General features: G+C 41.1%; 1 protein-coding gene across 6 annotated transcripts in view; it reads right to left on the bottom strand.

The window, feature by feature from the left end:
- Positions 1-2,566: 2,566 nt before the first annotated feature.
- The window catches only part of LOC134739241 (protein FRG1-like), a 44,344-nt gene continuing 34,877 nt past the window's right edge, over positions 2,567-12,033 (bottom strand). For all 6 annotated transcript variants that reach the window (XR_010125848.1, XR_010125847.1, XR_010125849.1 and 3 more), the window contains one exon: positions 2,567-4,014. Coding sequence is in view for 3 of the 6 variants with exons in the window: in XM_063662739.1 (XP_063518809.1) it covers positions 3,870-4,014 (145 nt within the window). In the remaining 3 variants the exon portion in view is untranslated. The remainder of the gene's footprint in view (positions 4,015-12,033) is intronic.

Genomic DNA, 12,033 nt, shown 5'->3' with positions numbered 1-12,033 from the left:
ACAGGCTTTCATAGTCACCATCATCAGGGGAATGTTGCGCATGTTACAGGAAAGCACTGTCCTACATCATATGTGACAGGCTCATAATCACTGTCATCACGGGAATCTTGTGCATGTTACAGGAAAGAACTGTCCTTCATCATATCTGACAGGGTCTCATAGTCACCATCATCACGGGAATCTTGCACACGTTACAGGGAAGCACTGGCCTACATCATATGTGACAGTCTCTCATAGTCACCATCATCACGGGAATCCTGTGCGCGTTACAGGGAAGCACTGTCCTACATCATATGTGACAGGCTCTCACAGTCACCATCATCACGGGAATCTTGCACACGTTACAGGGAAGCACTGGCATACATCATGTGACAGGCTCTAATAGTCACCATCACCATGGGAAGCTGCATTTAGAGCATTTAACTATAGGGGCTCTGAAATCAGATGACTTAGGTTTAGACTTACTTCTACTTCTTATTAAGCAGAGAACTGTGGGGTGAAAACTTTACGATACCCAGTTTTATCATGTCCAAATTGGAGGCAAGGGGAAATTATAGCATTTTGCCTAGAATGTTGTTTTAAGTATAAAATGAAATAGTACCTAGTAAGCTTCTGCCATACACTGACTGCACAATAAATATTAGTTAATAGTAACTCATTTAATCCTAAGATCTATAAATTTGTACACAATTTTTTTGTGACTACCCAAATTTTCATAATTAGTCTAGATTTAAAATCAAGGAATGTTCTTACGTGTAGTTGGCAATCAATATGACATGCCAAAATTATATGTAAGTATTTTATTGTTGGTGGGGATATAAGAAATTTATCATCAAAAGAGAGACGATAATCTATGTTTGCAGACTTCAGAAAGCTGTCTCTCACATAAGAATTTGCAATTTCTGGGGGAAAAGAAAAAGTTGATTGTGCAAATAAAGATTACCATGGAGTTTTCTCTATGGCAACATCAAAAATGAAAGCTGATTCTCATCTTCCTAACAATCTGCAAAGACGAGTGAAACACAAACTACTGAGCATCAAGTTAAAGGAGAGAATTTGAGTGGCACAGGAGGAAATCATGTCACTGCTAGTGAAATCAATATATCCAGTGCTCCTCTGCTCTCCTCCGAGGCTAAAGATGGGTTAAATATCAGTGGCTGACCTCAGGTAATGGAATGAGAAAAAAGCTATAAAAATGCATGCATCACATAATTAAGAGGGTGGGAAGGGATTTTTTTTAAAAAGGCAATTTCTACTTGGGTTCCTTCCTGTTCACCCCATTGGTGAAGAAGCTAGTCTTGCCCTAGAATTCTGGGAATGGCTGCAGACAAAACAAACACTGAGCAGACGAAATTCCCAGTAATTTACTCGTCACACATACTCAGCCCAGCGGGGGATGACACTGCATTTATGCAGGTCTACCCAGGGTTGCACTCTGGAACATAGGGTGTGGTAGGCAGGCTTGGTAGAAATCACAGGGTGGGGTAACCCCTGGTCCCTTCAGGGATGTGCTTGACTAATTCAGAGTTTTGCAGTCTGGTGGGGGCATGAAAGTCATTAGGCTGAGGACATGGTGGGGTGCTGCATGAAATTTTGGGTGTCACAATACAATTGACCCCTGATGCTTTAACATTAGACATTTATTTTTATGATGACTAATATTTTGAGAGGCTGAGAGAAAGCAGCTGAGACATTGTAATAAGTGCTTAGGGACATGAGAGATTAGGAAGGCCACAGTTATGAGTAATGTAATGTGGAAGCCGATGCAAAGCTACTGCCCCCATTTATTTAGCAGGAGGCAGGAAAAGTGATCCGGGATCTCTGGCAGCACAAGCGTGTTCGTAAATATTTCGGTGACTTCATGCATTCCCCATGCATTGGTTTAGAGTTCTGGGGTCTCTGGCAGCACAAGCGTGTTCATAAATATTTGGGTGACGTCATGCACCCCCCATGAATTGGTTTTCATGTCTCCAGTGAGTTGTTGGGCAAGTCTGATATTACTGATCCACAAGCAGCAGGTAGCTTCTTGTATGGAGCTACCTCCACCCCTTGGACAGTCCAGGACTGAATGGTTGTCAAAAATGTGAACTCCTTGATGTCCAGTAAAGGCAACTGAGGGAACTGTGTAGCATTGGTGTAAAAAGTGCACTTTCCTAAGAAGCATGAACTAAGAGTAATCAAAGCCTGTGGCAACAGTGGAACCCAGCAGGGCATCCACTCGCTTCTTTGTAACTTAAAGAGGAATTCTTTGAGGAGCTCAGTCTATCTCTCAACTAAAGCAGCTGCCTGCAGCCTATAGGGGCAGTGAAAGCCCTACTGGACACTTTCACGAGCCTATCACTGTGTTTTCTGATGAAATGCTGCCTTGGCCACCATCAGTAGTGTCTGGAACTCTGCAGGGGATAAGGAGTGTCCTTGTGAGATCCATACTGTGTCCTTGAGTAAAAAAAAGGTATCTGTTACCTTGATTGTATTCTGAGTATCCATGAGGCAAGAAGTTTCTTTAATTCAATGGGGAGTGAAGGTGGATAATTGCAAAAAATTTGTAAAAATGTACAAATGGGTCTAATTGTTGGCCCAGCATCAGTGCTGAGATGACCACCTCAACTTTGGCCAGTTGTGCTGAGGCTTGGGTGTCATCCTTTATCAAGGACATCGTACTAAGAGAGGGAAGGCAGCAGAATCCCACTGAGCTCCATCACATCAGATGATGGCATCCACTCAGAAGGTGGACAAACTTGACTGCTGGTCACTCAGTCGATCCCAAGGGGACTCAGAGACGGGTGACTTCCAGCAACACAGCCTGAGGATGAAGGAGGCCAGTGTTTCCTGCAGATGAGAATGGCAGGAGGTCCGGGTTTGACTCCATCCTGAGGCAAGGAGTTCTCTGCAGCTGTGCCAAGGTTGTGTGGTGCTGCTTCCCAAGGCCTGATGAACAAATGGGCATGAAAGCTCGTGGATATGGATGCAAAGCCCTCTGTTTCCAGAGGGTCCAGTATGTGGTCAGCAATCACTTCCCTGGTGCTATACTGAATAGGGTCAAGAGGGGCAGGTTTGTTTTTTACATCAGAAGCCCATGGACTACTTATGGCCACCATATGCAACCAAGATAGTTCAGGAGTCATGGGAAGAGGTTGCTAAAGCATCCACAGTGTGTTCTCTGAGGGAATTCATAGGAGCAGCTGTTAATTTAAATTCGGACAGATTCAAGACTTGTTGCAGGAGGCTTCATTCAAGGTGGGTCAGTTTGCGAATGACAGCATCAGTGAGATTAAGTAAAATTTGTAAATAAGAAATATGTTGTCACCTGAACCCCAAGTAAAGAATTAAAGGGCTGTGCGCAGTCGCTCACACCTGTAATTCCAGAATTTTGGGAGGCTGAGGCAAGAGGATCGTTTCAGCCCAGGAGTTTGAGACCAGCCTGGGTAACATAGCGAGACCTTTTCTTTACAAAAAAATAAACAAAATTAGCTGAGTGTGGTGGCACACACCTGCAGTCCTAGCTACTTGGAAGGACGAGATGTGAGAATTGCTTGAGCTCAGGAAGTCGAGGCTGCAGTGAGTTGAAATCATGCCACTTCATACCAGCCTGGGTGACAGAGCAAGACTGTGCCTCCAAAAAACAAAACACAAATTAAGTAATATTAGGCTTGTATTAACATTGTGGATGCTGAGAGGATGAATAACTATTTTTTGAAAGTGTCAGGAATAGAGCAGCCACATGTTTACCAAGGAATTTTCAGGAATTGAAGCAAAGTGGCAGGGCCTTGCATTACTGTGTTGGGGAAAGGTCCATTCCCTTTGTGTAAGCCTCCTTGTATCTGCGTGTCCTTAGTGTGTAAAATGAATTTTCTCTGAGAATGATGTCATCAGTATAATGTCACACATGTGCTCCTGTAGAAAGGTGGCTGCAGTGAGATCTTGTCTGTGAAGATTGCATGCAATGACAAGGCTGCTGAGACACTCCGTGGGTCGCCTGGTCCCTTCAGAGATGAAGGCAGCCTATGACTGGGACTGTTAAAATAAGCACAAAAAGAACATGGTAGTCAAATCTGTAACAACAAAATATTTATCAGTTGCATCAATATATATAGGTTTATTGTAAGGAATTGGCTCATGTGGTTATGGAGGCTAAGAAGTCCCAGGACCTGCAGTCAGCAAGCTGGAGAACCAGTACTGCCAATGTTGGAGTTCTAGTCCAAGCCTAAAGTCCTGAGAACCAGGAAAGCTGCTGGCATAAGTTACAGTCCACATCTGACTTCAAAGGCGAGAGAAGATCTACGTCACAGCTCTGAAATCATCAAAGAGAGTGAATTCTCTCTTCCTCTACCCTTGTGTTTTATTTGGGATTTAATGGATTGGATTAATCCCACACTGGGGAGGGCAACTACTTTACTAAGTCTACATATTCAAATGTTCGTCTCATCAAGGAACACCCTCACAGACACATCCAGAATGTTTACCCAAATATCTAGGCAACCCAACTTGGCAAATAAAATTAACCATCATAAGGTGAAAGATGTATACGATCTGAAGAGAAACCAGGGATGCAGGATGGTTAAACATCTGCAAGTCAATAAATGTGATACACCATACAAACAGAATTAAAAACAAAAATCACATGATCATCTCAGTACATGCAGAAAAAGGATTTGACAAAATCCAGCATCCCTTTATGCCTAAAACACTCAGCAAAATCGACATAGAAAAAGAATTTGACAAAATCCAGAATCCCTTTATGATTAAAACCCTCAGCAAAATCAACAGCGAAGGGACATACCTTAAGGTAATAAAAGCCACATAGGACAAACACACAGTCAACAATATATGGAATACGGAAAAGTTGAAATAATTCCCCCTGAGAACTGGAACAAGACAATGACGCCAACTTTCACCACTTCTATTCAACACAGTACTAGAAGTCCTTGCCAGAGCAATCAGATAAGAGAAATAAAGGGCATCCAAATCGGTAAAGAGGAAGTCGAACTGTCACTCTTTGCTGATGACATGATTGTATACCTAGAAAAGCCTAAAGACTCATCCCAAAAGCTACTAGAACTGGTAAATGAATTCAGCAAAGTTTCAGGATACAAAATTAATGTACACAAGTCAGAGGCTCTGCTATACAGTAACAGTGAACAAGCTGAAAATTGAATAAAAAACTCACCCCCTTTTACAATAGCTGCAATAAAAACCTTAGGAATATTATAATTTCTTTAATTATAATAGCATATTCCTATAATTGTCAATTGCATGCAATCTTTGCAGACAAAATCTTAATTATATCCGGAAAACTTAACCAAAGAGACAAAAGACCTCTACAAGGAAAACTACAAAACACTGCTGAGAGAAATCATAGATACAAACAAATGGAAACATATCCCATGCTCACGGATGGGTAAAATCAATATTGTGAAAACACCATACTGCCAAAAGCAATCTACAAACTCAATGCAATCCCCATTAAAGTACAAACATCAGTCTTCACAGAATTACAAAAATTCACATGGAACTAAAGAAGACATAGAGGGGACATACTTTAAGGTAATAAAAGCCTGGAAACAAAAAAGAGTCTGTATAGCCAAAGAAAGACTAAGCAAAAAGAACAAATCTAGAAGCCGACTTCAAACTATAGTAGAAAGCCATCGTCACTAAAACAGCATGGTACTGGTATAAAAATAGCCATTTAGATCAATGGAACATATTAGAGAACCCAGAAATAAAGCCAAATACTTACAGTCATCTAATCTTCAACAAAACAAACAAAAACATAAAGCAGAGAAAGAATACCCTACTTGGGGAGGAGCCAAGATGGCCGAATAGAAACAGCTCCAGTCCACAGCTCCCAGCATGAGCGTCACAGAAGACGGGTGATCTCTGCATTTCCATCTGAGGTACCATGTTCATCTCACTTGGGAGTGCCAGACAGTGGGCTCAGGTCAGTGGGTGAGTGCACCGTGTGCCAGCCAAAGCAGGGGCAAGACATTGCCTCAATAGGGAAGTGCAAGGGGTCAGGGAGTTCCCTTTCCAGGGGTGACAGAAGGCACCTGGAAAATCCGGCCACTCCCACCCGAATACTGGGCTTTTCCGACGGGCTTAGGAAACGGTGCACCAGGAGATTTTGGCCCGCACCTGGATTAGAGGGACCTAGGCCCACGGAGTCTTGCTGATTGCTAGCACAGCAGTCTGAGATTAAACAGCAAGTCCGCAGCGAGGCTGGGGGAGGGGCGCCCGCCATTGCCCAGGCTCCCTTAGGTAAACAAAGCAGCCGGGAAGCTCGAACATGGTGGAGCCCACCACAGCTCAAGGAGGCCTGCCTGACTCTGTAGGCTCCACCTCTGGGGGCAGGGCACAGACAAACAAAAAGACAGCAGTAACCTCTGCAGACTTTAAAGTCCCTGTCTGACAGCTTTGAGGAGAGCAGTGGTTCTCCCAGCACGCAGCTGGAGATCTGAGAATGGGCAGACTGCCTCCTCAAGTGGGTCCCTGACCCCTGAACCCCAAGCAGCCTAACTGGGAGGCACCCCCCAGCAGGGGCAGACTGACACATCAAACGGCCAGCCAGGTACTCCAACAGACCTGCAGCTGAGGGTCATGTCTGTTAGAAGGAAAACTAACAGAAAGGACATCCACACCAAAAACACATCTGTACATCACCATCATCAAAGACCAAAAGTAGATAAAACCACAAAGATGGGGAAAAAACACAGCAGAAAAACTGGAAACTCTAAAAAGCAGAGAACCTCTCCTCCTCCAAAGGAAAGCAGTTATTCACCAGCAACGGAAGAAAGCTGGACGGAGAATCACTTTGACAAGCTGAGAGAAGAAGTCTTCAGACGATTAAATTACTCCGAGCTACGGGAGGATGTTCAAACCAAAGGCAAAGAAGTTGAAAACTTTGAAAAAAATTTAGAAGAATGTAAAACTAGAATAACCAATACAGAGAAGTGCGTAAAGGAGCTGATGGAGCTGAAAACCAAGGCTCGAGAACTACGTGATGAATGCAGAAGCCTCAGGAGCCGATGCAATCAAATGGAAGAAAGGGTATCAGCCCTGGAAGATGAAATGAATGGAATGAAGTGAGAAGGGAAGTTTGGAGAAAAAAGAAAAAAAAAGAAACGAGCAAAGCCTCCAAGAAATGTGGGACTATGTGAAAAGACCAAATATACGTCTGATTGGTGTACCTGAAAGTGACGGGGAGAATGGAACCAAGATGGAAAACACTCTGCAGGATATTATCCAAGAGAACTTCCCCAATCTAGCAAAGTAGGCCAACATTCAGATTCAGGAAACACAGAGAACAACACAAAGATACTCCTCGAGAAGAGCAACTCCAAGACACATAATTGTCAGATTCACCAAAGTTGAAATGAAGGAAAAAATGTTAAGGGCAGCCAGAGACAAAGGTCGGGTTACCATCAAAGGGAAGCCCATCACACTAACAACGGGTCTCTCGGCAGAAACCCTACAAGCCAGAAGAGAGTGGGGGCCAATATTCAACGTTCCAAAAGAAAAGAATTTTCAACCCAGAATTTCATATCCAGCCAAATTAAGCTTCATAAGTGAAGGAGAAATAAAATACTTTACAGACAAGCAAATGCTGAGAGATTTTGTCACCACCAGGCCTGCCCTAAAAGAGCTCCTGAAGGAAGCACTAAATATGGAAAGGCACAACCGGTACCAGCCACTGCAAAATCATACCGAAATGTAAAGACCATCGAGACTAGGAAGAGACTGCATCAACTACCGAGCAAAATAACCAGCTAACATCATAATGACAAGATCAAATTCACACATAACAATATTAACTTTAAATGTAAATGGACTAAATGCTCCAATTAAAAGACACAGACTGGCAAATTGGATAAAGACTTAAGACCCATCAGTGTGCTGTATTAAGGAAACCCATCTCACGTGCAGAGACACACATAGGCTGAAAATAAAAGGATGGAGGAAGATCTACCAAGCAAATGGAAAACAAAAAAAGGCACGGGTTGCAATCCTAGTTTCTGATAAAGCAGACTTTAAACCAACGAAGATCAAAAGAGACAAAGAAGGCCATTACATAATGGTAAAGGGATTAATTCAACAAGAAGAGCTAACTATCCTAAATATATGTGCACCCAATACAGGAGCACCCAGATGCATAAAGCAAGAGAAAGCAGGAAAGATCCAAAATTGACACTCTAACATCACAATTAAAAGAAGTAAAAAGCAAGAGCAAACACATTCAAAAGCTAGCAGAAGGCAAGAAATAAGTAAAATCAGAGCAGAACTGAAGGAAATAGAGACACAAAAAACCCTTCAAAAAATTAATGAATCCAGGAGCTGGTTTTTTGAAAGGATCAACAAAATTGACAGACTGCTAGCAAGATTAATAAAGAAAAAAAGAGAGAAGAATCAAATAGATGCAATAAAAAATCATGAAGGTGATATCACCACTGACCCCTCAGAAATACAAACTACCATCAGAGAATACTACAAACACCTCTATGCAAATAAACGAGAAAATCTAGAAGAAATGGATAAATTCCTAAACACATAAACCCTCCCAAGACTAAACCAGGAAGAAGTTGAATCTCTGAATAGATCAATAACAGGAGCTGAAATTGTGGCAATAATCAATAGCTTACAAACTAAAAAAAGTCCAGGACCAGATGGATTCACAGCCGAATTCTACCAGAGGTACAAGGAGGAACTGGTATCATTCCTTCTGAAACTATTCCAATCAACAGAAAAAGAGGGAATCCTCCCTAACTCATTTTATGAGGCCAGCATCATCCTGATACCAAAGCCGGGCAGAGACACAACCAAAAAAGAGAATTTTAGACCAATATCCTTGATGAACATTGATGCAAAAATCCTCAATAAAATACTGGCAAACAGAATCCAGCAGCACATCCAAAAGCTTATCTACCATGATCAAGTGAGTTTCATCCCTGGGATACAAGGCTGGTTCAATATATGCAAATCAATAAATGTAATCTAGCATATAAACAGAATCAAAGACAAAAACCACATGATTATCTCAATAGATACAGAAAATGCCTTTGACAAAATTCAACAACCCTTCATGCTAAAAACTCTCAATAAATTAGGTATTGATGGGGCATATCTCAAAATAATAAGAGCTATCTATTACAAACCCACAGCCAATATCATACTGAATGGGCAAAAATTGGAAGCATTCCCTTTGAAAACTAGCACAAGACAGGGATGCCCTCTCCCACCACTTCTATTCAACATAGTGTTGGAAGTTCTGGCCAGGGCAATTAGGAAGGAGAAGGAAATAAAGGGTATTCAATTAGGAAAAGAGGAAGTCAAATTGTCCCTGTTTGCAGATGACATGATTGTATATCTAGAAAACACAGTTGTCTCAGCCAAAAATCTCCTTAAGCTGATAAGCAACTTCAGCAAAGTCTCAGGATACAAAATCAATGTACAAAAATCACAAGCATTCTTATACACCAATAACAGACAAACAGAGAGCCAAATCATGAGTGAACTCCCATTCACAATTGCTTCAAAGAGAATAAAATACCTAGGAATCCAACTTACAAGGGATGTGAAGGACCACTTCATGGAGAACTACAAACCACTGCTCAAGGAAATAAAAGAGGATACAAACAAATGGAAGAACATTCCATGCTCATGGGTAGGAAGAATCAATATCGTGAAAATGGCCATCCTTCCCAAGGTAATTTAAGATTCAATGCCATCCCCATCAAGCTACCAATGACTTTCTTCACAGAATTGGAAAAAACTACTTTAAAGTTCATATGGAAACAAAAAAGAGCCCGCATCACCAAGTCAATCCTAAGCCAAAAGAACAAAGCTGGAGGCATCACACTACCTGACTTCAAACTATACTACAAGGCTACAGTAACCAAAACAGCATGGTACTGGTACCAAAACAGAGATATAGATCAATGGAACAGAACAGAGCCGTCAGATATAATGCCACATATCTACAACTATCTGATCTTTGACAAACCTGACAAAAACAAGAAATGGGGAAAGGATCCCCTATTTAATAAATGGTGCTGGGAAAACTGGCTAGCCATATGTAGAAAGCTGAAACTGGATCCCTTCCTTACACCTTATACAAAAATCAATTAAAGATGGATTAAAGGCTTAACCGTTAGACCTAAAACCATAAAAACCCTAGAAGAAAACCTAGGCATTATCATTCAGGACATAGGCATGGGCAAGGACTTCATATCTAAAACACCAAAAGCAATGGCAACAAAAGTGAAAAGTGACAATTGAGATCTAATTAAACTAAAGAGCTTCTGCACAGCAAAAGAAACTACCAGCAGAGAGAATAGGAAACCTACAGAATGGGGGGAAAATTTTCGCAACCTACTCATCTGACAAAGGGCTAATATCCAGAATCTACAATGAACTCAAACAAATTTACAAGTAAAAAACAAACAACCCCATCAAAAAGTGGCAAAGGACATGAACAGACACTTCTCAAAAGAAGACATTTATGCAGCCAAAAGACATATGAAAAAATGCTCATCATCACTGGCCATCAGAGAAATGCAAATCAAAATGACAATGAGATACCATCTCACACAAGTTAGGATGGTGATCAGTAAAAAGTCAGGAAACAACAAGTGCTGGAGAGGATGTGGAGAAATAGGAACACTTTTACACTGTTGGTGAGACTGTAAACTAGTTCAACCATTGTGGAAGTCAGTGTGGCGATTCCTCAGGGATCTAGAACTAGAAATTCCATTCGACCCAGCCATCCCATTTCTGGGTATATACCCAAAGGACTATAAATCATGCTGCTATAAAGACACATGCACACATATGTTTATTGCGGCATTATTCACAATAGCAAAGACTTGGAAGCAACCCAAATGTCCAACAATGATAGAATGGATTAAGAAAATGTGGCACATATACACCATGGAGTACTACGCAGCCATAAAAATGATGAGTTCATGTTCTTTGTAGGGACATGGATGAAATTGGAAATCATCATTCTCTGTAAACTATCGCAAGAACAAAAAACCAAACACCACATATTCTCACTCATAGGTGGGAATTGAACAATGAGAACACATGGACACAGGAAGGGGAACATCACAGTTCGGGGACTGTTGCGGGGTGGGGGTGGTGAGGGATAGCATTGGGAGATATACCTAATGCTAGATGACGAGATGGTGGGTGCAGCTCACCAGCATGGCACATGTATACCTATGTAACTTACCTGCACATTGTGCACATGTAGCATAAAACCTAAAGTATAATAATAATAATAATATAAATTAAAAATACAAATAAATAAAAAAATAGATAAAACTCTAAAAAAAAAAAAGAATACCCTACTCAATAAATGGTGCTGTGATAAATGGCAAGCCACACATAGAAGAATGAAAGAGGATGCTCATTTCTCACCCTGTTCATAAATCAACTCAAGATGGATCAAGGACTTAAATCTCATACCTGAAACCATAAAAATTCTAGAAGACGACATTGGAAAAACCTTCTAGACATTGGCTTAGGCAAAGACTTTATGACCAATAACCCAAAAAGCAAATGCAACTAAAACAAAGACAAATAGATGAGACTTAATTAAACTAAAAGGCTTCTGTGCAGTGAGAGAAATAATCAGCAGAGTAAACAGATAACCTACAGAGTGGGAGAAAATCTTCACAATCTGTACTTCTGATTAAAGGACTAATACCCAGAATCTGCAAGGAACTCAAACAAAACATCAAGAAAAACATCCCATCAAAAAGTGGGCTAAGGACATGAACAGAGAATTCTCAAAAGAAGATAAGCAACTGGCCAGCAAACACATGAAAAAATGCTCAACATAACTAAATATCAGGGAAATGCAAATGAAAACCACAATACAATATGATACCCCTTCACTCCTGCAAGAATGGTCATAATCAAAAAATAAAAAACTCATAGATGTTGGCATGGATGTGGTAAAAAGGGAACACATGTACACTTTTTGGAGGGAATGTAAGCTAGTACAACAGCTATGGAAAACAGGAGATTTCCAAAGAA

The sequence above is a fragment of the Pongo pygmaeus genome, chromosome 23 (assembly GCF_028885625.2).
Source record: "Pongo pygmaeus isolate AG05252 chromosome 23, NHGRI_mPonPyg2-v2.0_pri, whole genome shotgun sequence".
NCBI lineage: Eukaryota > Metazoa > Chordata > Mammalia > Primates > Hominidae > Pongo > Pongo pygmaeus.
The sequence above is the reverse complement of the archived record's forward strand: the minus strand, read 5'-3'. Positions and strand labels throughout refer to the sequence as shown.